This window comes from Gambusia affinis, linkage group LG12, assembly GCF_019740435.1.
Source record: "Gambusia affinis linkage group LG12, SWU_Gaff_1.0, whole genome shotgun sequence".
Classification (NCBI taxonomy): domain Eukaryota; kingdom Metazoa; phylum Chordata; class Actinopteri; order Cyprinodontiformes; family Poeciliidae; genus Gambusia; species Gambusia affinis.
The window spans coordinates 20,733,737-20,761,180 of NC_057879.1; the positions used below are offsets into that span (position 1 = coordinate 20,733,737).

The following is a 27,444-nucleotide window of genomic DNA, read 5'->3' on the forward strand; positions in this document are numbered from 1 at the left end:
CCTTAAAGCTAAAACATCTCGCGAGATTAACAGTTCCGCTTAGGGTGGATGGGGAAGAGGAGTGGAGTTGTTTGTTTGGATCTGCACAGGCAAAATGGGAACCTTTTCTTTCGTTGGTAGTATTTTGGGACTTAATGCCCTACTTGCTTGCACATTGGCGACTTCAGACGTGTTTGACAGCGTTCTGGGAAGCACAGAGTCCTGCCACAAGTCCTGCGGAATGACATACAGTTTGCACACTTATCCACGGGTGAGAGGTTTTATCTTGCTTATGTTAGCTAGCTTGCGCTAACGTTATGCAATTTAGCAAGAGAAGATCATTTAGGTTTATTTATTTAAGTGCAGTTATATTGTTTGATGCATTGTTGTATATAAATCGTCGAAAAGTGCGCCATTTTTCGCAGAGGTATTCAACTGGTTCTTTTGGTTTGTTTTTGTTTTCAGGAGGAGGAACTGTACGCCTGCCAGCGAGGCTGTCGTCTGTTCTCCATTTGTCATTTTGTCCGTGACAGCGACGACTTAAATCAGACCAGAACTGAATGTGAATCAAGTAAGTTCAAGTAACTTTGATCTACCATCCACAAGGTTCAGGCTCCACCTGACACACATAGAGTCGCATTTGAGTAGTTTTCTGGTCTAAATAAGTTGAGAAAAATAATGTGCACCTGCTGTCATTGTGTAAACGTAATTGACTGTACATACTCAGTACGCCCACCCCCTTTGTTTTCACTTTGAAAATACAAACTTTAATGTGATTTATTGGGATTTTAGACCTACATAAAGTAGTGCATAAGTGTGAAGTGAAACTAAATTGATACATCGTTTTCATAAAACATAATAAATATCACAACACACTTTAAGAATTTATATTTAAAAATAAAATCTTCCACTTCACCATGATGTACTAGTGTGTGTGATCTCCCATCATATAAAATCTCAAATACATTGAAGTTTGTGGTTGTAATACAAAATATCGACACTTTTGGTGATTCACCATATTGATGACAAAAAAAATGTGCTTCAAATTTCCAAAAAGTTTTAATCAGAAAAAGTTTAGAGGTTTGACATGAAATATGAGTAGGCACCTGGCATAACAATAAAACCTTTCTCTTGATACATTCTGTTGCATTCTTCTAAACATGTCTTGCTGTTTGTTACTCCAAACTCATCCAGCCTGTCGGGAAGCCTATACCCTGCTTGATGAGCAGTATGCGTGCAACATGGGCTGCCACAATCAACTTCCTTTTGCTGAACAGCGTCAGGATCAGGTATATTGGTAGTTGAATCAACGCAGAATTTCTCTCAAGAAGTAATGGCATGCTCAGTGTCTCTGTTTTCTAAACAGTTGGAGGCCATGATGCCTAGGATTCATCTTCTGTATCCCCTAACGTTGGTCAGAGGATTTTGGGATGATGTAATGAGTCAAGCCCACAGCTTCATTACTTCCACCTGGACGTTCTACCTTCAAGCAGATGATGGAAAAGTTGTTATTTTTCAGGTATTGCTCTGATTAGTTCTAATAAATCTGATAGTGGTAGGTCATTCTACACAACAGATTTCAAAAATCCAGTTATCTCCTCTGCTTCCCAGTCTGAACCACAGATTAGGATTTTCTCCCAAATTGAACTGGACACAGATTCAAAGGAGGAGCCTCAGAAAAGCTGTAAGCACATCAAATTTTGTTCTTTTTATGCAATGGTCTTCAATTTAGAACAAATGTAAAACATTGTGACATGTAGCTCAGCTCAAATACCATCCACATGAATGTCAAACATTTTGTGTCCAGTTTTGGATCTTGTTAAATGTTTGTTATCCTGACACAGACCTGGTACTGAAGCATAATTTTTACTTTAACAGTTGAATTCTGGGCCACCCTGAGCTTAACATTTAGCATGCTTTTCCCATTCCAATACCAGTTTTGTGATAATTTTTCCTTCTAAGGACACCAAACTGTGTCTAAAATTCAGCTGACAGTATGGGTAGAATTACTGCTTTTTGCTATTTAAAGAGACAATCAAAATTTTTTTTTTTTTTTAAAGTTCCTAATATGCAGTGATAAACTTATAGTCAACACTACAAGAGTGGGGTTTTTTATATGTTTTCTACTTATTGCAAAATGTAGTACAAAAAGTTATTGCAAATTCTAGGTCCTTAATATTGCCCTGCGACAGACTGGCGACCTGTCCAGGGTGTACCCCGCCTCTCGCCCGGAACGTAGCTGGAGACGGGCACCAGCAACCCTCTCCCACCACCCTTCTCCCATTAGGGAGAAGGGTGAACAGAAGATGGATGGATGGTCCTTAATATTTATCTCTGGAACCTGTAACACTGCCCCCACCCATTCATGATGCTACAATTTTAAACAGCTGATACAGCATTCTCAGGTTTTGGTTGTTTTACATCTCAGCCAGCCTCATTTCATCAAATGGCTACATCTTAGATCAGATTGTTATTATTAATCCTTTGATACTACATGACAATATTTTGCAAGCTAACAGAGTATCTTAAAATCTTGTTCTAATGTCCTTGACCTCAATTTCATGTAAAATATCTGGATTATTTTAAAACTTGAGAATCTGCCTGTAAAGCAACCATGATTTAGAAATGCAGCAAAGGAACTGTAAAGATGAAACATAAAGGTGCATCCCTTATTTTTGTAATTGTCTTTTTTATTAAAGTCCCCCGGCTGAGCAGTCCTATTTACAAAGAATACCATCGGACTTTAATCCAAGAAAGAGACAGAGAGCTGAGTGGTGAGCGCAGCTATGCCAATGGCTACAATCTTTTCAGCTGCCTGTCAAGGTTTGCACATTACTAAGCGACTTTAGTAACACCATGGTTCCGCATGCTGCAGAGCTACACAGACCAACTGTGATTTTCTCCACAGGAACCCCTGGTTGCCTGGGTGGATCCTAACAACTACTTTAATTCTGTCTGTGTTGGTCCTGATCTGGATCTGCTGTGCTACTGTGGCAACTGCTGTGGATCAATATGTACCGGCTGAGGTAAGCCCTGGGTTATTGTCTTTGTTGTGGTTTCTAGGTTATTTGTTTAACCTTGAGACCTGTTGCTTGTTGTGCCCATTTACTTTTTAAAAGGTTCCAGAAACCTGAAGGTTTTCTGGAACATCAAACTGTTCACAAAAACCTATCTTCTGGAAACATTTGAGGATGAACATGAAGTAAAACCTACAGTATTCAAGAGCAGTTCAACCTTCAGGAGTTACTGTAAATTATAGACTATGGGCTTATATTTACTACTTAAATGTTTCTGTGACGCATTACTTAAAAGCATGCACGTTGCCTTGCAAATGTAATTATACCCCTTAAACAGTTCACATTTTGTCCTTTTAAAGTAATAAACATCAGTCTGCATAACAAAATGTGAACTAGTTTTAAGGAGTATGGATACATGTCGAGATGTCTTTGTAAAACCTGCAGCCGTTCTGACTAGCTTAACATGCAAAAAACTAAAAAAAGACTGTTTTATTTTCTTCTTCCTGTAGAAACTGAGCATCTATGGGGACAATGACTACATCAAAGAGCAGAAACTGACTCCTTACCCAGCATCCTCTCTGATTATCATCACCTCCAAAGGGCCAGAGGATGAGGCGGGGCCACTTCCTTCCAAAGTGAACCTGGGACAGTCCAACATCTAGAAAACAAGACTGTACTCCTAAAAAAAACTTTCCTATTGATCATTGGTATTCTGTTGATTTTTTTTTTTCTTTAATCTCCAATTTAAGGCCTAAGCTGGTTGTGGTCTCAGCAGAACTTTCAGATCATTTACTTTTAACTGGTTTGTCCCTGCTTTATTTAAACCTGACATTTGGGTAATTAAAACTTTTTTCTGTATATTGGTATAATTGTGTCAAAGTATAAAGAGGGCATAAAGGAATAAAATGTTTTAGGTTTTCTTTTTTTCCCTGCAAGTGTGCATTAGTTCTGTGTGTTTTTATTGAATGTAATGAACTGACTTGAAGTGATGCAGGCTTTTACCCGAATCCACAATGTTTGGTAAAACAGATTGTGTGGATACTGCCGACTCCCCCTTTGTTAATGTTTGTATTGCTGCAATATCCTGATCCATTTTACAGTAAAAGTCTGTGCTCCTTATTAAATGAAACGGTACATGCAGTAAAGTCTTTCCCTCTCTGCTGTTTGTCTCCTTGGTAATAAATACAAATAAAATATACAACTGTGAAATTGTTGAATTGGAATCATAATATTTTGTTTAACCCTTTTGTAAATTAGGGAAGAGAAAACATGCCAATATTGACTCAGCAGCAGACAGTTAAAGGCAGAACTGGTGAATTGGTGGGAAATGTTTGAATTTGTACTTTACAAATTGGCCAAAAACATGGACTGAGAGCTTAGGAAATGTAGGTCTAGAATAAAATATGTGTAAGAATAGTGGGGTAAAACATTAATCCGACAAAAGTTTTGATCATGTTATAATAGACAATGTCCATCTGTATAGAAAATGTCAACAAGGAATTCTATATGTATGAGTTTTGTCCCTCTGAGTTACAGAAAACTTGAATGTCACTTGATACACTCAGTTTTATGGTTAAAGTTCACTGTGCAGTAAGTTAAAAGCTGCAGAAAGAAAGATAAAAAGGCACTCTGGCAAAATACAAAATTTTATTCATCTTAAAGCATAAAAAAAGAAAGCCAAAACACTTCTTTTGCTAAGTATATATGAGCCGCTAATAGTTTGTTTGAAGGCAGCACGCTGACTGCTGCTCCCATGTCTGATTATTTTGGAATGCTGCCCAGATGGATTCCATTATTCAATAGCTGTTCAACAACTCCGTGTCCTCTGCTGTGAGTGCTAATGAGGATGAGCGTTTTGTCTTAGTCGGAGGGCTTTGATGAGAACCGCCACATTTGCTTGTCTCTTGCTTCGTCTTTCTAACATTACAGGTGGGATTCCTAACTTGGAGACATTTTGTTGTGGATGGATCCATTTTCCCACATACATGATTGTTTCCTGTTGGTTTGTAGAAGTGTAATTTCTCCAGATTGGTCTGCTTGCCATTCTCATTGACCAGTGGTGCCGCATTCAGTACCTCTCTGACAACCTTCTGTCTGCCAACTACAGAAGAAAAAGAAGAAAAAAAACACCTTAGCACTTAATTTGTAAATTGATTAACAAAATGTAACAGACATACAGAAGCGAAGTGCTGAGGCCCTTGACTCTTCCATTTTCTTAGGTTTAGGCATCTGGCAGCCACTTGTTTCCCACTGATTTACAACCTGGAAAGAAGACAAATGTGGATAAATGATTCTGCTTATTGAAACAAATTATCTACACTCCTGGTATTGCCTAAAATTGATTACCTGTTCTGCCCATCCTTCTGTTTTACACCCAGAGTGATCGAAGATGTTCAGTGGTTTCTCTGAATGAATTAGCCCCAATAAGTTCCACACAGTTGTCTTCAAACCTGTGCCAAGCTCATATATAAATAATAAATTATTCCCAGACCCAAAACAACAAAAAAACTACCCAGATAAGTATAATACACCACAAATAGTGCCTGTTAAGCCAGATGTATTGTCTATATTATCCACCCAATCCCTGGTTTTGACATTTCAGCTTCTTGATAATTGAAAAAGTTATACTTCAAGAAATTACTTGAATTTATAGTAGTAGTGAAAGGTGCTTTAAGAGAAAGTAGGCCACAGTTGTCCAACTTCATGTGTAAAATTTTTGGAAAACTAGGTGTACATTTTCTTGAGCTTTACAGGTACATTCTACTTTGTGTTGGTCTGTCACGTAACTTCCAAATCAAATACACTGTTTGTGGTTATAACATGACAGAATGTGGTATGAATCTTTCATAATACACTCTTGTCTTACTTTCATGTTGGTCCCAGATGCATCAAGCTTCACCAGCTTTGGGAGGCAGGTAAGGTATCTCAAAGCCATCTCTGAGAGGGGATTGCCTGTATAAGAAAGAAAAAAAATTATAATATTATACAGTTTGTTTGCAGTCGGAGCTCACCAGACTCCATTGAAATTACGGACAGGAAATATCCAGGAGTTCCAGGGAGTCCAGTCCTTTCTGCATCATCCGGATAGGCACGGTCAATCTTTGCAAACCAACATCTGACAGATGGTTGCCACCAATAAACAGCTGAGTCAGGCTGCTATGGGAGACAGGATTCAGAGTTAATACTATCTTTTCTGCTTAGTGCATCCTAAAAAGCCAAGCCTTACCTCGCCAGTGACGTGGAAGTGAGGTGACCAAACAGCTCATGATCATCTCCTAGTCTACAGCCAAACAAATCCAGAGACTTTAAACTATGAAATGCTTTTATCTCGGTGATCCTCTCATGCAGGAGTGGAAACCTGCAGAATACAAAAAGCAGACATGAATGGCAGCTATCTATGGCAAAAAGAGGCAGAGAGGCGTGAAGTTGAGGAGATAACAATATGCCCCAACCTGTTTCTAAGACAGAGTGAGCCCAGCACTAAATCTCCATATGCGTCGCTGAATAATTTCAAGGCTTTCTGAGAGATATCTAGGTTTAAAAACACGCGGTTCTCTTCTGCTGCTACGAAAAGTCTGTCGCCTATTTGCTCTGGGAAGCCAACCAAAGAGTCCACATGGTGGATGTTGTCAGCAACGAACAGCAGAGTGATGTCAAAGAGGGATTTAGTGGTGTATCTCAGACTTCCTTCCTCGTTGTAGGTGAAAATGAAATGCTCCTTTCTCAGCACAAACGGATTCGTCCTCCTGCATGATGATGATGGTGGTGGTTTTGGTTGTGCCAGAATAATGTCACTCACACGACGAAGGCTGCCTCTTTCTCGAACATAAATGGTGCTGCTGTCCATTACAGACGCGCAAAAACTTCTCTTAACTTAACAGCAGATTTGAAAACAGACTCTAAGTAAATCACAAATTCACACCAGAGGGTCGTTAGCTTAGCTTAAACTATAAACAAAGAAGCTCCTTTGTGTTCGAGGTATTTCCAGCTACACCTAATCATCATTCTCAGTATTGTTACATTCCTTACAACCAGTGTGCAGCTTTCACAAGCATGATCAGATCCCTTTTCTATCTTAGAGGATATACCCATTAGAAGAGCAAACGTCTACGTCCCTTCGCCGCCATTATTCTATGGTGTTTCATTTGTGACAAAAATCATGGGGCTCCATTTGTGTCAAAAATAAGTAGAAGTCATGTGTAGACCTTGTTGGTCTATGTCATTGTTATGTATCTTTGTTGATGTCTATGGTCTTAGTGCTTTATGGATATGTCGATTTTGCATGTAGATGTTGCATATGTCTATGTTACATATGTAGGTGATGCGTTAGGTGTCGCAAATGTCTGTTGCATATGTGTTCACTGCATATGTCTATGTTGTGTATGTCTATGTTGCATGTGTTATCTCTCTAGCTGGGTGGTGGTTATTACTCTGTCATCTTGTCAATTCATCTGCAGTAAGGCAATGAACCCTTTGCAGTTGTTTTTTTTTAAGTAATGTCTGTGATTGGTCAATGTCGTTGGTCCATGCTGTTAGTTCATGTCGTTGGTCCTTGTCGTTGGTCAATGTTACTGTTGCCTGTTCTCTTCGTCATTAATAAGTGTTACAAGGTCAAAATCTAAGCATTTTGAAAACACTAATATTAAAAGACCAATAGTTTTGTAATACCTAATAAACTCTTTGATCAGACATGACCTACTTCAACATTTATTAATGGTGAAAAGAACAGGCAACAGCAATACTGACCAACGACAAGGACCAATGACATGAACTAACAGCATGGACCAACGACATTAACCAATCACAGAAGTTAAAGACATTGAGACTACTACTTGAACAAACAACAGGGTGGTGTAAAATAAAAATAAAATAAAAACATCTGCAAGGGGTTCACTGCTTTTCTAGAAATTAATTGATATGATGACAGTGAGTAAAAACCACCATGCAGCTAGAAACATATCTGCATATGCAGCAAACACATTTACAACATAGGCATATGCAACATCAACATGTCCATAAAGCACTAAGACCATAGACATCTACCAAAGACACATAGCAGCAACATAGACCAACAACATCTACACATATGACTTCTACTTATTTTTAACACAAATGGAACCCTGTACATTGGCAGTTTACAATCTCAGCCATCAAGGTAAATTTAACTCATCCTAGCTTTCAAATGCTCTTACTTAATAAAAGTAAGTACATTAAAAAAAAAATAATTCTCTCAGCTATAGCTTTGTGCCCTTTAAATACTTTGTAAGTTAATAATTATGCAATGTCATTGAAGTTTCTGTAACCATAGTTATTGCAGTTCCTGTGGCCCTTTCAATTTCTTCTCTTTCTTTTGCATACTTTCTGCATTTTGTGAAAATATTTGTGAAATAAATGAAAATGTTTAACCCCTTAAGGTTTCACTATTTTGCCACAGTGAAACCCACCCCTGATTTCCCTATAATATTTAAACCATTATTTAGGCTTGTACTGAACCTATTATTCATACTTTCTCTTGCTTCTTCATTACCCCTTCTTACAATTACCTCATTGTGTATTTTGCATAGATGCTTTCTCTCCTGCCATAGTTTGTTTAATTCATCTTTAATAATTATTTTTATTTCTGTTTTATTTAATGGTACTTTAAGTTCAATTCCATTACCCTTGACTGCATAGTTGGTCAATCTATGCATTTTGCCATTACTGTAAATTCTCTTATGTGCTGGAATCCATGTGAATTTAATTCTTATTTTTTGGTGTTTTATATTATTAACTTTGTATAAAAGATTCTGCAACATTCCACACTGAATACTAGTGAAACTGAGCAAATAACAAATTTACTGGCTGCTTAATCTTTAAATTTACTATCAAGAGTTCAAATAACCAAGGACAAATTCTAGATATTATTACAGTTTTACTCCATGCTATATTAATCATACCCAAATACCTTATAAAACTCCTATGTTATGATCACATTCCCAACATTTTTTGCTCAGGTGTCTAACCGCAGCTTTTTTTAAAGGGCTTTGGCCATGTCCCACACACCAGAGTTTCACCCTGTCACATCAGCAGTAAAGAAAATAAAGCAAAATATAAATAGTAAAATCTTAAGAACAATATTTAAAGATCTCATGTCTATAATTAAAAAAACGGTTGAACTATAGTATTTAGTTGTAATATCAAAAACATATAAACTAAGATAAATGTTGGCTTGGTATTTTCAGAGGTAATAATAATTTTAACTGACAGCTAAAAACATCTGATTTTCATTTGCAGGTGTTGTTTACTTTTTCTAAACGATAGCCAACATTAGTACATGTAAATTAAATATATATATATGTAAATCAATTAGAAGACGTACATTGTGTAGTTTTATTCTGGAAATTACTCTTCGAACAAAATTTGTATCATTTTCCAAGGAAATTACTCTTCCAACAAAATTTGTACCATTTTCCAAGGAAATTACTCTTCCAACAAAATTTGTATTGTTTTCCAAGGAAATTACTCTTCCAACAAAATTTGTATCGTTTTCCAAGGCCACCCACAATATGGCGGACTCTGTGACCTACACTACAACGTACCAGCCATTTCTTTTGAACTTCACAGTAAGAGTCAACTAATAGCAGTCCTTCTGTAGATCTGGAGATATGCCAAAAAAACACACTTCAGTTTACGTTATCCTTTTATAATGAAATATTTTACAGTTATGATAACTTTTATTCACTATTTCTGCTAAATATATAGCCAAATTCATGTATCTAAACTCTTATTTTGAAAATATCTCACAACAGGAACGAATCATGTTTACCTCGTTGGCATATCCTGCTTCGGGGTTTCCTTGCTAATAACGACATAATTTTTACGAATTTTTCACAGAATTTGGTAAGCATGGGTTTAAGAAAGTCGACACCTTTATGCTGTATTTCACATTTACAACAGTAATAGGAGTTCATTTTTATTTTTCTTTACTGACATATTGAAGTTTACCAGTCGAAGTTGGTTCCTAAGTAAGCTAGCTTCCTAAGTTATTTTGTATCTATAGTTTTAAAAATGCTTTCAACCTGGAGTCAACAGATGTAAAACGTTAACAGCCATGTTCTTTTTTTCCCTTCACAGTTTTTAGGAATAATTTGTTGCCTCTTTGCCAGCATTCTCAAAGAACAAACATTTCTGCTGAAAAGGGAATGGCGTCGAAAAATGATCCATTCCAATTTCAAGGTGAACGTTCTCCCTGAACTCTGTCTTTTAAATTTTAATGTCGGATAGATGTAACACATTAGTATGTAGGTGTTTACTTTTACATAGACTTGATAGCTAAATTCATAGGATTTTTGTAAAAATAAATAAAGATTTAATGAGCTACCCACAATTTTTCACATTTTGTGATACAGTCACAAACTGTAGTGTATTTCTGTAGGGAGTGTGTGACTGAGCAGCAAAAAATTGTGCTTAATTTTGAAGTCGAAGGATATGTTGTTCTAATATTTCTTTACAAAAATCACAAAAGTGTGGCCTGCATTGATATATTAATTCAATCTAACTTTACAAGTGCAACCACACACCACGTTGTTATTTTGTAGAATACATGTGCAATATTTAATTACAACCCAAAAACTACAATACATAAATTTATCACGTAATAACGTCATTTTGTCATGACATTTGGTATGTTAGTGTGCATATTGATTTTCATGAATGAATGATGGCTGCAAAATGTGCAAGCTTTAGTAGGTACACATTTTCCTGAAAGAACAAACATGTTGATCTAGATGCTTAACATCTGCCCCTTCTAATAGAATTTGATGAAGCTGGGAGTCTTCTGGAATCTAACAGAGATGCAGTCACCATTAGCATTGAGGATGAGGATTTAAAATCCAAGAGGCAAAGAAGTGCTGCTGGTTTTGCTCAAGATGTTGGTGATGAAGAACCACTCATCAATGAGGACAGAGAAGAGGTCAGACCACAACCCTGTTAATGGAAAATTATTTGCTTCTTGAAATGTGTATAAATCAGATATTTAGATGATAACTATCTTGTTTTTTTATTCAAGCTTCTGTCTGGGCAAAAGAAAAATGCTCCTTTCTGGACATTTGAATACTACCAGAAATTCTTTGACATTGAAACCCATCATGTAAGTCATTTTATTTTGTCCCTGTCTCAGTTTATATCATCAAATTAATTGCATCAGAGTAAATGTATCTCAAACTTGGTTGAAATCTGACGTGTTACTTTAGGTAAAGGAGAGGATCCTTGGCTCACTGGTGCCGTGGCCTGGAAAAAACTTCATTCAAGTTCACCTTCGTAAAAACCCAGATCTTTATGGTTAGCACTGACTTAGTTTGCGCAGTTGTTGTCACAGATTATTTGTGGTGGCAGGCTGATTTATTTCCTATTACTGTTCATAAAACATTGAAGTTGTAAATAATGATGCTATAAATATAAATATGTTTGTGTTTGTAGGACCATTCTGGATTTGTACCACTCTTGTGTTTGTCATTGCCATCAGTGGAAACCTATCTACTTTCTTGCGATGCCTTGGCAGTTCAAACTATAAATATACCGCAGAGTTTGGAAAAGGTGAGTTCAGTTCGACTGACACTACGAAACGTTTATGCAAATGTTTCATAGTTTGCATAAACTACGAGACGTTTATCTTTATGCAAGATAAATGTCCAGTTTACCTCTTGAACCGTATGTGTTTTCCAGTGAGCATAGCTGCCACAGCCATTTTCAGCTATGCATGGCTTGTGCCTCTTGGACTCTGGGGTTTGCTGCTGTGGAGGAGCAATAAAATCTTGAACCTGGTGTCATACTCGTTTATGGAGATTGTCTGTGTCTATGGATATTCGCTGGCAGTTTACATTCCAGCTGTGGTAAGTCCTATAAATATGTTAATTATGCTACTGACATTGTTCTGCAACAAATTGAGCCTTGTAATACTTTAGTGAACTATATTATTTAAAAAAATATTATTGTCTATGTAATGCTTTGCAAAAGTTTTCTCAAGCTTCATGTCACATTTCAACAATAAACCTCAAGGAATTGAGGTGATAAATTCCTTGAGGTAAGGAACAATAAACCTCAAGGAATTGAGGTGATAAATTTACACAAAGTTTTAATAATATTTTCAGCAACAGCTACTTTCTTGGATTTTGATCTGTTTACTGGCTTGGCCACATCAACATGCTGAAATCAATTGAATACAGATAAACCTTCCTGATGGTTGGAAAAGTTTTTTTTCTGAAACTTTCTCCAATATAAGCCCAAATCACTCCTTGCTTTTACATAAACTGTTGCTTTGAAGAGGTGTGGATATTTTTGTAAGGCACTGTAGCTGCATATGTTTTAAACAAAATGCAGAAGGAATGAGAAGGTTAGGGGTGAATGTTTAAAAGCTGTATTGTTAACAATAGTCTTGTAGTAATTAGAAAATTAATACTTTTCAGTGATGCCATGACAGCTTTTGAGGAAATATATTTCTGTATGTCATAACTCTGACACAGATTGTTTCAATAACAGGTTCTGTGGATTCCACACGTTGAGTGGCTCAGGTGGCTCTCCATTGTGGTGGCTCTCTGCCTGTCCAGCTCAGTACTGGTGATGACTTTCTGGCCTGCACTCAGAGACGACCACCCCAAAGTCATCATAGCAACCGTAGTAGGCATTGTGCTGCTGAACGGGCTGCTGGCTGTAGGCTGTAAGGTAATAATGCTGGCGTCCAATGTTGGATATGTGAGCAAAAAAATATGGTTTAAGGTTTATTATCTTGATCTGGCTCTCTGCCTTCACAGCATTTCTAATTTAGTTCATTCTTTATAACCAGTCCGCGTTGGTGTAGATAACAATGATTGCATCAGTCTCAATTGTTCTCCATGATCTCAGCATAACCCAGCTTTGACCCTGCTTGTTGTGTCAGTCACATACAAAGCTGTGCCATATTTGCACAGCTCCTACCTGTGTGATTCTCGGAAACAAATGTACCTGGTAGTGTCAGGTTGTTCTCCTCTTGTCAATGGAAACTTTGAGCATGCTTGCTAACTGCTTGGACAATGGGCTGTTTGATGACTTCTTAATGTGAATACTGTCAAGTCTGCAGCCATATCCAATGTCTTGTAACATCCATGTAATTGTTCTACAAAGTACAGTAACCCTATGTCTGAAGAGGTGATAAGATAATAGGGTTTTAAGACTTTTGCATTCTTTTCTCTATTAGTTCATATTTTCCTTGCACCTAAATTATAGTCTGACATTGATTGTTGTTTTAACTAATAGATTCAGTGGATTTTCTTGACATCTTTTAGCATTCAGCTTTCAACAGTTAAATGCAGAGACCAGACTTTGGGAAGAAACCCAAGATCCAGAATCTAACATTTTTGACCTAAGAATCTAGAAAAGGTAGTTACTCAGTGTAGTGAGAAATTTTCTCCTACTTTTTGTGACGCATCTAAAACTTCTTTGTTTGTATCACTGTATTCAGTCCTGTGTCTGACACAGTTTATCACATTATTCTAAAGGTGATGCCTGGTACTGTGCTATGCTTAAATGGTTCAGAACATATTTGACAAACTTTGTCATATGTTAATTAAAAATCTAAAAGTACAAGAATCACATGTGAGTTTCCTCAAGACTTAATTTTCGGGTCAATTTTATTCTCTGTGCTACCAGGACCCAAGCTGAATAAGAATAGGCAGCATTGAGTTTTTCTCTGAAAACTTGAGGTGTCTAGAAACTGTTGACTCATTTGAAGAAGGTTTGAAAACCTTATTGTTCAGTGCATATTTCCTATTGAAGAATACCTCATCAGTTTGTTTTTAACACTTTACTTTTTTGGTGTATATTATAATTTTGCAGTTATTTTTCTTTTTTAATTATGCTTTAATGTTTTCTATTTAAAAATGTCTTGTTCTTCTTAATATCTAATTGCTTCACACCTTTCCTTTGTTTTCACAAATAGCTCTGTAAGTTATTTTGTGTATGATAAACTTGCCTTGCCTTTGTCTACAGATGTACTTCTTCAGCGAACCAAAGCTTGGACCAGAAAATGTCAGTCCCTCTGCAATAAAGACCACCAATAGAACATCATCATGAAGTACCTGCATTCATTGGGGGAAGGTAAACAACAGAGCTAAACAGACTTATTTCTTAAGTATGTTTACTTTAACATTAATGTCACAATTAAATTTTTTGTTATCAACTGCAGGCCTATATTAAAAACACCTATTTTTTATTTGGGTAAAGGATCAAGTGTCTCTTTTTGATCACTATATTCAAACTTTTGTCTTTCCTAAAGTGTGCATTATTCTGTATTTTTAAATTACAGGTTCTCCAGTTGCATATTAGAGAGACTCAAGTTCCTGCGTTGATGAAGTCATGGGTGTACTGGATTTCACCGGCACCTCGGCCCTTCCGGATTAAGGCCTTAAAGGCCGACTTGTAACTTCGGTGCAACGTCATGACCTCTGAAAATGAAAACTGTTCTTCAGTATGTTACTTCTAATGGGATGGCTTCTAAACTTACTTAAGTTAATTGGGGTGTAGTATTACACAGCACACACAATGTTATTGTGGTGGTGGTGTTGTTTCCAGCTTTATAGCTCTAATGTTAAAATGTAAAAGAAAAAAGTGGTTGGTGATTGCAGGATCAGTGATATTTCATTGATCTATTTCTTTTTATAATTTTTATAGTTGTTTCATACATACCCGCTGAAGGTAAAGGTGTTGTACTTTCTTAATATCAAGTGCCCTTAACTATTGCCAAAGCCTGGCAAGATGTCAAAGTAATGTTTGTAAATATTCTATAAATAATTTGTTGTCATTATGGCTAATTATAGTAAAATCTATTAAAATCCATGTGAATTTGTGTGTTCAATGTTAATGTACAGGCAAAAACGTTTATGATTTGAGAGTAGAAGGGCTGATGGAGACAGCAGTGGTAGGAGTTCGCCCTGCCATTGGCAGTCCCCACTCCACTTTCATCTTTTCATGCCTATTGTTGGGCAAGACACTTCATCCATCTTGCCTTCTGGTGGTGGTCAGAGGGCCCAGTGGTGCTGGTACATGGCAGCCTCGCTATGAAAAAAAGTAGCTATTTCACAGCAATGTGTGTTTCTTGTTTAATAAGACACAAAGTGCAAGATTTGCTTGGTTTAATCTCAATGAATACATTACTCAGGTTTTTGCAGCTGGAAAAAAATGTTCTTGCAGTATCACAGTGTGGGGTTATTGTCCCATTGCATACTGGGCAATTCAGGAAGAAAAGTTGATGGCGGCTACTGAAAACCTAAGAATTAGATCCACCTTCCAGTCAGGCAACAACAATAAACATACAGCCAGTGATAAGATTAAAATGATTGAAGCATATTAACAATCTTGACTCAGTCAAATAGCCAGATGGAAATTGCTGTTTACATTCACTGAACATTCAGTCTGATAGATGTTGGACTGCCTGGTAATGGTGGTAGGAGTTTGAAACTCTTACTGGTTCGATCCCTGCTCCATTGCCTTCGTCATTGTGTTCTTGGGGAAAACACTTCATCTACCTTGTCTGTTGGTGGCGGTCAGAAGGGCCGATGCCATAATACAGCAGCTTCGCTTCTATCAGACTTCCCCAGGGAGGCAGTGGCTACATTACAGTTGCTTGCCATCATCAGTGTGTGAATGGGAATGACTTGATGTCATGTAAAGTGTCGTGTAAGTCCAATGTTATTTCATTTTATCTTTCTACTTCAGAATATGCTCCACTTTGTATGGATACTTAAAATTTATTGAGTGTTGTGTGACAAAATGTATAAAGGTTCAGTTATTTTTTAAGGCAGTGAAGAAGAACTGAAGAGTTGCATTAAAATGTCAACATTTGCAATTACTTGACCTCTTTGCCGTTTTGGTGCACTTTAAGCATTTTAGACTTGAGAACCTAAAGTCACCCCGGCTGTCATTGGGTAACAACGTGACCCTTCTACCCATGTTAGAAGTTGCCTGTCCACTTCCACAGTTGGACATTTTAAATATTTAAAGGTGCGATTGTAACCAATAGGTATAGATTCAACCTTTACAAGAACGTGTCTGACTTTAAAAGCGAACGCAGGTCTTAAGTCGCCATCTACCATTTGACTCATCTATCTTAGCTGTGGGCTAAACTGATAAAATCTAGTGTGACAGTTTGAATGACCTGCTGTGGAAAATCTTGAGCCCTGCAATGGACCACATCCAGGCACACAGCATAGTTCTATTACAGGGAAGAGATTATCATTAAGACTTTGCCCATTGTTTGCACTGATTAACAAGGGCCAACGTTTTTAGATTAATTAACAAAATAGGAAAAAAATTGGGTCACTTGACACTGTGTCAAAGGTATAGTGGCGCCATAATTAATGGTCATTCTAGCCTCAGCTTTGAGTTACACTGGAGCCTACTTGTCTAACTGATAACCCTCTTAGACGAATGTCACCTACCTGAGTCGCAGACATGCTTGAGGATTCATTAACACCCCACTAAAGGACTCCGCTTTACCCTAAAGATATGCAGTAAGAATTTTTCCTCAGTTCTTGATTTGGAAACCTCTCCACAGGATGGCTTCTGCAAGTGGTAAAGCTGAAAAAGCCTCAAAATTTGAGATGCTGAAACTTTTGGAGAACTGCCGGAAGGAAAGAGATGATGCTTTACAACGGGAAAGTGCTCTCAGGGAAAAACTCAGGCAGAATGAGACGAGGTTGCGTTCAACCGAGGGCCTGAAACAAAAACTAAAGATCTTGACTGTGGATAACAAAGAGCTTAGAAAGCAAGTGAAGGCTCTCCGGACTGAGATCGGACTGGAGAGAAGCCCCAACTTTTCAGGGAAGACCACCAAAGACATAGTCAATGATTTTGAAGAAAAGGAACGTGAGTGCAACTCCTTAATAGACAAGACCGGGAAACTTAGAGTGACCATTGATGACTTGACGGCAGAGCTGTCCAATGTGACCACCTCCAAGATGCTCTTAGAGGACCAAGTGCAGTCATTACAGCAAAATCTCAAGGATATGACAAATAATCAGCGGCGCCTGCTGAAGCTGTGGGACGACAAGAAGACCCAGAGGGAGCAGCTCGCTCTTCCTGCAATTGTTCAGAAACCCTTCACGCACAAAGAAATTCAAACTGACATGTCCATAAGCTCATACCAGAAGCTTCCACCTAATGCTTTTGAGACCAAGCAGATTAGACAGGATGGAGACAAGGACAATTTATCTTCCTTTGGTAATGGCTTTCATTATAGCAGAAAGAGTTCTGTGCACAATGAAACCTAATTACTTCAGTTCTGGCAGTTCATGCAAGGATGGTAACAGAGACACTAAAGTGAATGATTCAACGAATTTCTGAATTACTATGCTTGATAAATATGTGTAACCAAGAGGCAAATCCTATAAACTCAAATATGACATGTCATTTGAAACTGAGCTAGCTCAAAGAGCACATTTGTTTTGTGAACAATGACATTTTTTTTTTATAAGTTGTTGCTGTGTTGTCTTTTCTTTCTTTTTATAAAAGAAATATATTGACTTTTATGGTGTAAATAATAGAATATTTTTAGTACACTGTGCAATAAAATTCCATAATGGTAGGACAGTTTGTAGACAGAGGAGACCATCTGAACATGATATTCTATGTGTAGATGACATAGACCATCATATAACTGTATATCTCTATATTGCATAAAGATATAAAACATAAAGTATAAAGCCAATTTATTAGGCTGCAAGAATGTGTGAGCTTTAAATTGATTAATTTTGAATATTGATGGCATTAAAAACATTTATGATGTTGAACATATTCTAATTTAATGTATGCACATTTCAATGACAGAAAATCATCTAAAAGTCCATTTATTTCAGTAACATGAAAGTAACGTATTATTTAGAGCATTACCAAAAGACTTATATTTTTCAAGTGCTTAGTTTAGCTAACAGATGCCTAGGCTTGCAGCTATTGAAATGTGTGATGTGATACCTGGAGAAGCTGAGCAACAGTTCAGCCTTTTTCTCATTAGTCCAGGTAAGGTGATTCTGGTAATGTCTCTGTTTTTTGAGTAGCTTAACACAACAAATAATATAGTTGTGGCCCATTTGGATGCCTTTGGAGGCAATGACTCAAGTTGCACCACACTTAATGAATTTTCCCAAATGGTCTTTAAACTAATGTGTGCTATCTCTGTTGCTTGCACAGTTTTCTCTACCACATTTCTTTCTTCCACTCAACTACTAACATACTCTGTGAAGAGCCAACGTCTTTTGTAATGGCTTTCTGTGGCCTTCCCTTCTTGTGGAGTGTGTAATTTTTACCATGACTGTGCAGGTAATAACATGACAGTAAAAAATATTTCTACATTAAAATATTTTTATTGGTCTTATTTGATATCCTAATTTTCCAGGATATTTTTATGAGCTGTAAACCTTGATCTTAAAATGACCATAAATAAACGGTGTATAGGAACTATATTAAAAATCAGTTTCACTTTTTGAAAAGAATTACTGAAATAAATTAATTACAATTTCTATTATATGTTATGTACTGTTGTACTTTATCAAGCTGGTCTTGCCGAAGCTTAAAGTTGCACAAAGGACAATTATGGAAACTAAAAGAGACATTTTTGCTGAGCTATCCAAACGATTCTGATCCCTGAAAGTTGTAGGAATTCCCATTGAGCCATTATTTTCGTATTGATTTGTCTTGATGCCTTAAGTTGAGTTTTTATTAATGTTATTTTACTGTATTTTCTGTGGACTAAAACTAAAACCATTTTAACAATTATTTAAGTGTCTCATTAGGTGTTACCAACTCAGCACTGCATTTATGTAGAAAAATATATTTGAAATAAAAGATTTAACAGGCAGTAAAACGGGCAACTTTTAATCGGGGTCCTTCACAGGTATCTTGAATGCATGTGGCGCGATGTAGATGATGTGGATACCGGAGGCCAAAATAATTTGACAGCCGAGAGCCGGAGACAACTTCATCGCAGAGTGGTATAATTTTCAAACAAGCACCATGTTTCCTTCAGAAACAAGCTGCTGGTTTATCCGCAAGGTGAGTTCTTTTTGATAAGAGTTCACTTATAGAACTACAAAACTGGATCGCTAAGCTAAGAGGCTAACCTCTACCCCATTTGTTTATGCTAGCTGCCTTGGTTCAGTTTTATAACGTGCTGTTTTTAATTTAATTTTGAGTTAACTTAATTTATGTAAAGCAAATAAATAAATAAAAAGCAGGAGAAATACGTTATGAATTATTTTGAAGAAATGCAAGAGTTGGGAGACAAAAAGTTTGTGAATGTAATATTAGCATTGAAATATTGTACGAATATTTCCATTTATACTAGCGGACATTAGCAAAGACTTGCATGTTTACTAGTGCCTTTCTCAGTTTGGTAAACATGAAATATCGAGAAAATGTCAGCCACAAAATGAAACTATCTAATTTCGGGAGTTGAAGCTTTTCAAATAGATTTCAAAAGATACAAGAAAACCCGGCGTGCTGTGTAGTTTGTAAGTTTTTGATGATGCTTATCTGTACAACATACAATCAGCAGGGTTTCTCTAAATGAAGACTTTAAACAGCACCTTTTTAGTAAGCAGAGCATTTGAAAACTAATTGGGAAGTTGGGTAAATTTGACACAAAATGCACTCCTGCATTGCAGATTTTCTCATTCAGTAATGGTGGTAGGATGATTTATAATAGAGAACAGAAATAACCTTCATTGTTTTTCAGTGTGGAAATTCAGGTTGACCAGCAGTAAAGTGGCAAGTCAAAGCATTCAGATTTACACAGAAATAAAAATATTATAAACAGAACTGAGAATAAGAGATTATAAAGTGAGGGTAAATTTACAGCATAAGAAAAAAACTGTGGAGTTATTGAAAATGGCATAAAAATAGACAAAATGTTTGTGTATCTTTGTACCGTACATGGGAAAAAAAACAATAGAATATTTACAAGATGTGGAACAAACCTAAACAGTAGGGATGTAATTTAGAGAATAAATATGCCAAGCTATTATTTATTTTGCTTACAAATGCTTGAGAAAATTATCAGCTACCTTTTGTAGCATAAATGTTTTTCTTTTGTTGGTGTAATAGTACTGTCTTCTCTGTTCAGGTTATTTGGTGGAGAGCTGCTGCCAGCATTGCCTGGTCTGTCCTGTTGTTGCCGCCCACCACGGCAGTTTTTGTGTTTCTCAGCAAGTTCAGTTTTCTTCACCCCATTCAGACTATTTCAGGTCAGTCGCCGTGTTGATTGTGCTATTTGACCTGTTTATCTGACCCAGTTGAAAGTGTGCTTTAAAAACAACAAAGAAAACTTTTCTTGTGATACCAGAATGCCTGTCTCTGCTGATGAGTTCCTGTTTGATTTTCTCCTTCATCCTTCTTGGTGGAGTGGTCATCATGGTTGGGTTCTTGAATTTAGAGTACTATACAGGTGAGTAGCAGAGAGCAGTAATGTGTGTGTGTATATATATATATTGGTAATTGGGACTGGGACTTTTTAAAGCTGGGTTTTAAGAGAAAATAAATAACTTCTTTGCATTTCAGATGGCATTTTTATGTACAGTTATTGCCTGCTTTGACTGAAAATACACAGTAAAAACATTTATTTACCATTTGTGGAATTTTTTTCTGTTACTGGATCATTTAAGTGCAATTAAAGAACTGGCATGTTAAAATAATTATCACTTCATTATTTTCAGTTTTTTGCCAGCAGATTCTGTCCAGTTGTTGACATATCTTGTATTTCTCTGTATCTTTAGTTATCCCGACTATTGCCTGCTCTAAAATTGCATTGCTGGGTCAGCTGCTTCACCCTCGCCAGGTTGTCAGCTCCGTTGCCCACTGCCTGATGGGAGTGATTGTAGGTTGGTGTTGTGCAGTCACTGTTGGTAACAGATATAAGACACTCGGCTGCCCTTGTAAAAGTAGCGATGGGTAAGTCGATGCCAGGCCAAATTCAGTTTTAGTTTTCAGTACTTTTATCTAACTTTATTTGCTTCGGTGTCTTTTCATCCTCGGCAGTGTTCCTCAGATGGGACTCAATGAGTACCACCTTGTCTTTTTGCTGGCTGGAGCATTTGTCGGTTTCTCTCACAGCCTCCTGGGAGTAACCCATAACATAAATTATGTCTCCTTTCATGCCGTTCAGGTAGGGAACATGAGTGCCGCTTAACCTTGCTGTTCAGTTTTCATACACTCATCATTAACATGAATCTGATCTTATTTATTTCCTTTTAATAATTTATTTGAAGCTTTTTGTTTAAAGCAAGGAATGATGGAGTAATAAACAACCAAGTTATTTTTTTATTTTTTATGCTGTGGAACAGGTTTCTGGAGTTGAAAATATTTTTCTTCTTGGCAGAAGAGGCAGAACTCTTTTAAGCAAAAGAAAAGCTCCATAAAGCTTTAGATTTATGTACAAAGTTCTTATTTGCAAAACTTGTTTAACTTGTTTGTTGCAAAATACTTTATGTGCATTCACATATGAAGGAAATATGACAGATTTAAGATTATGATGGGTGTAAACAGCTTACGTGACTTATAGCCTTAACTCAGATAGCCAACATTAATCCCAAGCTAAACTGATTTCTACTTCTATACTAACAGTCCATCTGTTACTGTTTCCTCAGCAATACAAATATCTCCACTTCAAAGGGTCCCTGCCCTTAGTGCTGAAGTGCAGCGCCATTCAAGCATTTTACTCTATCAGGAACTTCGCTGTTGCTTATTTCTTTCTGGGTGAGTGACTCGTTTCTTAAAGAATTTTAAAAAGTCATCTTAACCATATAGTTTAGTTTTGTACTGTTATTCATTGCACATTACCACAATTGTTATCAGGTGTTTTTTTTTGTTGCACATTTTGATATAAAATGTTTTTTTTTCAGGTTATATCCCAAAAACATGGATCTGCAAAACTCTGAATCTTCATTTGGACAGGTATTTGTTTTATACATAAGTTCCATAAATGTTTTGGGCCTTCAGAGCATTGTGAGGAGTTGGATTAACATTGTTGAGTTTGAATCTCCTTTTCCTCCTCCAGCTCTGTCCATCGTCTGGACAGCATAACTGGACTTGTGGATCTGTCCCTCCTCTACCACCTCTGGATCAGCGCCACCTTCCTCCTCTTCACCTGGTACATCACATTGCTGCTCTTTAGGATCTTTGTTACAGAGGTATGTGACTGATTGAAATCCTTTGTTAAGTCAAACCCAGTCAAAGTGACTTTATTGCAATGGTTTGTTCTGAGTATTACGTGGCACTATGTTATGTAGTTTTACTTTTGAGTAGACTTAGCTTTGACCCAGTTGTCTTGGCTCACTCCCTTCGTGCAAAATACAAATGCACGCCATACATTTAAGTTATTTGTCAAAATAAATGAATAAATCTTAGTAAACCAGAAGAAAGTTTGTGCTTGTAAAGAGTCCATGTTGAAAAATTCAAGTGGTATCAATATTCTGGCAGACATGTGAAAACATTGTGGATAATGTCTATGTATTTGTATATTTTTTGCAGGTGTACAGTTTCCCTGTGCAACCAACTTTTACTCAAGATCCCCACCAGTGTCTTCCCAGAGTTCTCACTGACCAACAACCAATGATCTTGAAGGTATAAAAATTGACTTGCAGGTTGTTGCGCAGTCATATTTTTATTGTTTGTTTTCTGACTCTTGTCTGCTTCTAAATGTTAGTTCCTAGCCCTGCAGGACTTGGCTCTGCTGTCCAAACATTCTCCATCCAGACGCGGTGAAGTCTTCAGTCTCAGCCAACCAGGTCTGCCACATTTTCCACACGCAGAATAATTCTTTGTGATATTTTGATCTTTTATTTAAGTGCATATTGATATCCAGTTCAGCAGTATTTTTTCCGTCTTTTCTAGGTGGGCATCCTCATAACTGGAACGCTGTCAGTAGAGAGTGTCTGGCTCTGCTGGCTGATCTGACGCAGAGACTTGTGGCTTATCATGAAACCGTAGCAACCAATGGGAGGGCCAAATCTCTGTCTAGTGGCAGTGAAAGGAAGACTTCATCTGACACATCATGTAAGTTTCTCACAAACGTTTGATAAAGGTGAAGCCTTTCAGATCACTAAAGCTTAATATTTTTTTCTTTACCTTAAAGTGACCTCTTGTGCAGAAGACCTGGTTAGTCCAAGACCAACTTTCCTAACCAAGACTCCTGCTTCGGTTTTTGCCCGCTCTTTTGCCGGAGGTCCACACAGTCCTCTGACGGCACCGTTCACTCCTGACCTGGACAGCCCCTTTTCCTCACCCACCTTGCGGCGGTTCCCTGGTCTGGTGGATCAGTGCTCGCCGTGGCATGGCTCGGTGCAGAGCCCACACATCATGAGGCGGGCGCCCAAACTCTGGTCCACCTCCGCAGGTTAGAGGAGGGTTAAACAAAGGCCACACTATACCCTTTAATCTCTTAATGTTTAGCAGCAAAGCAAGCCATACTCATTTACTTCTGATGTTTATCTATTTTGGACTGTATAGTAGTAAGAAATGAGAATATTTGTCTTTCCAGAGTCGCAGGTCAGCAGCAGCCCACCACGCTCTCCAGCCTCGGTTCCCAGTCCCAAACAGGAACCCACTAAACCAAGTTTTGTGGCCCAGTTCCTTCAAAACAGAAAAGAACAGGTACTAAAATGTCACAGTTATAAGTTTGTTACAGGGCCTTTCAAAAATATTCACCTAATAATTTGATATTTTGATGTTTAAAACCACACATTCAATTTATTTGATCAGATTTGTAAGTGTTAGACCAACACAAAGTATTACATGAATTAAAGGAGAACAGTGCTTCCAATGTCACATCAACTATAACCAGTTAAAACCACCAAAAATTAACATAAGCAACACTTAATCAGACAATACATAATTATTAACTTCAATAATCTGATTAATCATTAATATTTCTAAATAGAATTTTTTTTTGCTGAAAATTAATTTAATTGTAAATATGCTGTTTTTGCTTAAAATATTCTTGAAGTATATTTTAGAGAATATAAAAGAACAACTTGGATTTGGATTAAACTTCACTGAAATCATATTGTTGCATTGAACTGAGTCTTTTTGCTCTTTCATTAAAGTGAGAAATATTCTGTGCTGTATTACCAGCAGGGTGGTTATTGGGATGAATCACTATTTGTTTTATTATTCTAACTTTTCTATAGTGCCTTTTATATAAGATTCTAATTAAAACACATTGAAGCTTTAAACAATCAAGGGTTGTGAATACTTTAACAAGGCATTGTGAGTCTGTCCAGCTCTGCACTTCAGATTTAAGGCTTTCTTCACTCAAACTCTTTACAGAGATCATAACTATAAAATAATTTCATGAGCTTTCTGGATTAGTAAAAGTGTTGTCACCAAATATACAAACACCACATTGTCAGTAATGGGTTTGAAAATCATGTTGGTTTTTATTTTTACTGGAAATATGCCTTCACATTAAAAAAATGCTCTTAGTTGAGTGTGATCACTTGGTTTAAGCTCTTTTTCTGTTTGATATCAAAACATTTCTGCACTTAATTGTTTCTCCCAGGTTAAAAATTTCATGGCAAAGCGGGTGCTGATAATGTATTTGTTTAACAAGGTAAGGATGTGTGAAGCATGTGCATGAACACCGAGGGGCTGCTGCATGCTCTGATCTGACATCACAGATCTTCGTTTGTCTCTAACAAATCGCTAATCTACCTTCTGGTTCTGGGCCTAATCTTGCCGGCATTACTAATGTAGCTCTTTTCCATCTAGCTGTTACACTGAGCCTGGCTAATTACCTTGAAAGCTTGGATTAAGGAGTCATGTAACACATGCTTTGAAACTCTTGCTTGATGATGAAACCTGTGTTATTTGTGCTTATCAATTATTGACGAAACTTTGCTTTTCTAATCACGCTGGGATTCTGTAGCGCCAGATATCTGTCAACATCGCACAATTGGTGGTACTTTGTCTCCTGAGATTTATTCTTCTTCCTCTAATTACTACAGCATGTAATGTAGCCCATAGACATGTGTCCAACTAACAACTCTTGAATTTACAGCTGTGAACATTTAAAAGAAACCCGACTAAGACGGCTTATGCACTTAGATTCTCTAGAGACTTTTGTGCTGGTAAAATACAATGTTTGTAAAATTTTTAAATGATTTAAAATATGCAGTTTGTCATATTTTGAACCAAAGAACCCAAAAATAATGCTCGGAACAATCAGATTTATTTCCATACAGGTACATCTTAATAGATTAGAATTTCATCAAAAAGCATATTTTATTTAACATTTACCCTTAAGAGGGTAGTGTTTTGTATTTAGAAGTGTTTATTTTAAAAACTAAAGTTAAATTTCTCTGAAAATGATAATGCATTAAACAAAAAAGAAAAACAAAATTTTTCTGCTTTGTAATGCTACATTGTGGACTACACAGTGTTGAAAGAATTATGTAAAAATTGGCTAAAATGTTACTTATTTCTTGGAGAATGCCATTTGAGATGTTATTTTTTAATTGGTAAGTACTGATGAATAACTGGCTTAAAGACTTTACTCAGTTATTGAAAAACTTTGCAGTTTTGAAACCATAATGTTTTAAAACTGTTACCTGTCATCCATGCAGGTGTTTAAAACTCGGCCATTTAACAACAGAAATGACACAGCAAAATGTAAATAAGACTTAAAACAATTCACTTTTTAGCGATAGTCTAATTTATTGGGATGCACCTGTTGTCTTCAGAGAATATTTCAAAACATAACAATAAGACTTGTCTAATCTTCAAAAATCATAATTGAAAACACTTGAATTGCCACCAGAGCTGATCTGTGAAACCGTATGGGTCTCATTAGTCGGTGTTGCATCTTAAAGACGACTCTCACTGACTGACGTTTTATCCTGCAGCTTCCAGAAGCCTCTAGTCAGGCCCTCTTCGCCGACAGCCAGGCTCACATCTGGGCGTTAGAAGGTAGGACGACATGTCTGTGTTTCCGTCTCCATCAGATGGAAATCATTAGTCCAGCATGTTCATCGTTTTCTCCTGCATCCACCCGGCAGCGCTGTCATACCTGGTTCAGGCCTCCTTCACGGAGGACCAGTTTGGGGTTGTTCAGACTACATTACCCAGCATTCTCAGCTCCATGCTGCACTTACAAGAGGTAAGTTGACATGGTTTAATGTGGCTCATTATAAGGTAAATTCACTGAATGGTGGAAATTCAACCACATGAACGTTCAGATTAATGTGGATATTCATATTACTTTAAGTAGAGATTTTAAGTTAACTTTCTTGACTATAATCACTATTTCAATGAAAAGTTAACAGCTTCTTCCATAGCAGCCAGAGTGCAGCTTCACATGTTACACAGATTAACATTTGTTGTTACCTTTTCACTTTTAGGCTGTGGATCGACACTTTAAGCTGCCTCATGCTTCCAGTAAGCCGGTCAGGTCTGCCAATAGCATGGAGGACTTTACCTACAAAACACTGCGGTTTGCTCTCAGAGCCACGCTCAAGACTGCCATTTACAGGATAACCACCACCTTTGGAAGTCATTTAAAGTAAGCTGTGCTGGATTTTTAACAAATACAGTAATAGATGGATTTATCCTCCTGCACACTCTGATGAAATCATTTTTTTCTAAATTTCAGCGCTGTCCAGATGTCTGCAGAGCACCGAAAAAGACTGCAGCAGTTTCTGGAGTTTAAAGAATAAGACTCTGCTCTGGTTTCTGCTGCCAATGTTTGTCGTTGTGGGGATGTTTGAACACAGACTTAAAAAAAGTCAGTGAAAGCCTGATAGTGCCTCCTGGAGTATTTTCTCAGCAAAAAATACAGACTGTATTGGACATTTGATCCAGACTCCTACACGCAGGAGTCAAGCTGCAAACTGAAAACGATGGACTACAAAAACCTTTGTTCACTCAGGTCCTTCAACAAAAGGATTGTTTGTAAAGAAAAAACAAGATTGGTTTTTGAAGCCTGTCTTTGCCAAAGTTCTTTCTATGTTCATCTTTCAGTAACCCCCTTTCTTTTTGGTGTGAGTGAAACTGCAATGATTGACAGAACCTGTTTTGAAATTAAATGTCTAGTTGTCTAAAACCTGTTTAGTTCTGATTTTGGAGTTTCCTTCCAGTTTTTTTTTTAACATGTTCTCAGTTAACACAGATCAGATTTCTGGGTTCATACATGTTTAATGTGCGTGTTTGTGTATCGGGATTTTTGCTAGATGAGTATGTCCTGTTGGATCACAGTCACATTTGATGCAGCTCTTTGAGTGAATGTTTGTCACTGCTATTATGAGTTTGATTTTCCACTCAGACTTGAATAAAAAAATGAAAAACTAAGATTTATGATTAAATGAATTTTGAAATCTTAAAATGAAAACATACAGACTTTCTTCCATTGGAATCTATGACTCTAGGATGAAACAAATTTGATGCTCACCCATGTTAA

The 27,444-nt window shown here is 37.0% G+C and overlaps 5 protein-coding genes across 8 annotated transcripts; 4 read left to right on the forward strand and 1 right to left on the reverse strand.

Moving 5' to 3' along the window:
* Positions 1 to 30: 30 nt before the first annotated feature.
* On the forward strand, positions 31 to 4,205 carry tmem59 (transmembrane protein 59). The gene is made up of 8 exons (XM_044133581.1): positions 31 to 250; positions 445 to 550; positions 1,174 to 1,268; positions 1,346 to 1,498; positions 1,591 to 1,663; positions 2,679 to 2,802; positions 2,888 to 3,005; positions 3,506 to 4,205. Exons 1-8 carry the CDS (start codon positions 95 to 97, stop codon positions 3,656 to 3,658), a joined length of 978 nt encoding a protein of 325 aa, XP_043989516.1. The 5' UTR covers positions 31 to 94; the 3' UTR covers positions 3,659 to 4,205.
* Positions 4,206 to 4,624: 419 nt separating this feature from the next.
* On the reverse strand, positions 4,625 to 7,148 carry lrrc42 (leucine rich repeat containing 42). Of its 2 annotated transcripts, none has more exons than XM_044133579.1 (7): positions 6,449 to 7,148; positions 6,223 to 6,354; positions 6,031 to 6,149; positions 5,863 to 5,948; positions 5,343 to 5,456; positions 5,174 to 5,258; positions 4,625 to 5,097 (listed from the first exon to the last, which is right to left on the reverse strand). In XM_044133579.1, exons 1-7 carry the CDS (start codon positions 6,841 to 6,843, stop codon positions 4,793 to 4,795), a joined length of 1,236 nt encoding a protein of 411 aa, XP_043989514.1. In that variant the 5' UTR covers positions 6,844 to 7,148; the 3' UTR covers positions 4,625 to 4,792. The 2 variants fall into 2 exon arrangements, with proteins under 2 accessions (XP_043989514.1, XP_043989513.1); XM_044133578.1 differs by having other exon boundaries at positions 6,031 to 6,152; positions 6,449 to 7,138.
* A 2,629-nt stretch (positions 7,149 to 9,777) lies between these two features.
* Positions 9,778 to 14,843, forward strand: yipf1 (Yip1 domain family, member 1). 2 transcript variants are annotated; one of them, XM_044133583.1, is made up of 10 exons: positions 9,778 to 9,875; positions 10,110 to 10,211; positions 10,790 to 10,947; positions 11,044 to 11,124; positions 11,228 to 11,315; positions 11,454 to 11,570; positions 11,700 to 11,866; positions 12,513 to 12,695; positions 13,998 to 14,105; positions 14,314 to 14,843. In XM_044133583.1, the coding sequence occupies exons 2-9, from the start codon at positions 10,178 to 10,180 to the stop codon at positions 14,079 to 14,081; spliced, it is 912 nt and encodes a 303-aa protein (XP_043989518.1). In that variant the 5' UTR covers positions 9,778 to 9,875; positions 10,110 to 10,177; the 3' UTR covers positions 14,082 to 14,105; positions 14,314 to 14,843. The 2 variants fall into 2 exon arrangements, with proteins under 2 accessions (XP_043989518.1, XP_043989519.1); XM_044133584.1 differs by having other exon boundaries at positions 9,832 to 10,000.
* Positions 14,844 to 16,561: 1,718 nt separating this feature from the next.
* Positions 16,562 to 17,275, forward strand: zgc:113691 (uncharacterized protein LOC503529 homolog). Its single transcript, XM_044134665.1, has one exon. It carries the CDS (start codon positions 16,562 to 16,564, stop codon positions 17,273 to 17,275), a length of 714 nt encoding a protein of 237 aa, XP_043990600.1.
* A 1,407-nt stretch (positions 17,276 to 18,682) lies between these two features.
* ndc1 (NDC1 transmembrane nucleoporin) lies at positions 18,683 to 27,335 on the forward strand. Of its 2 annotated transcripts, XM_044133586.1 has the most exons (18): positions 18,683 to 19,052; positions 20,122 to 20,242; positions 20,341 to 20,442; positions 20,771 to 20,945; positions 21,033 to 21,159; positions 21,641 to 21,749; positions 21,896 to 21,947; positions 22,051 to 22,183; positions 22,524 to 22,616; positions 22,699 to 22,780; positions 22,887 to 23,048; positions 23,128 to 23,388; positions 23,533 to 23,645; positions 24,553 to 24,603; positions 25,895 to 25,958; positions 26,048 to 26,148; positions 26,390 to 26,550; positions 26,641 to 27,335. In XM_044133586.1, exons 1-18 carry the CDS (start codon positions 19,014 to 19,016, stop codon positions 26,702 to 26,704), a joined length of 2,010 nt encoding a protein of 669 aa, XP_043989521.1. In that variant the 5' UTR covers positions 18,683 to 19,013; the 3' UTR covers positions 26,705 to 27,335. The 2 variants fall into 2 exon arrangements, with proteins under 2 accessions (XP_043989521.1, XP_043989522.1); XM_044133587.1 differs by lacking the exon at positions 24,553 to 24,603 and having other exon boundaries at positions 18,874 to 19,052.
* The last annotated feature ends 109 nt before the right edge of the window (positions 27,336 to 27,444 follow it).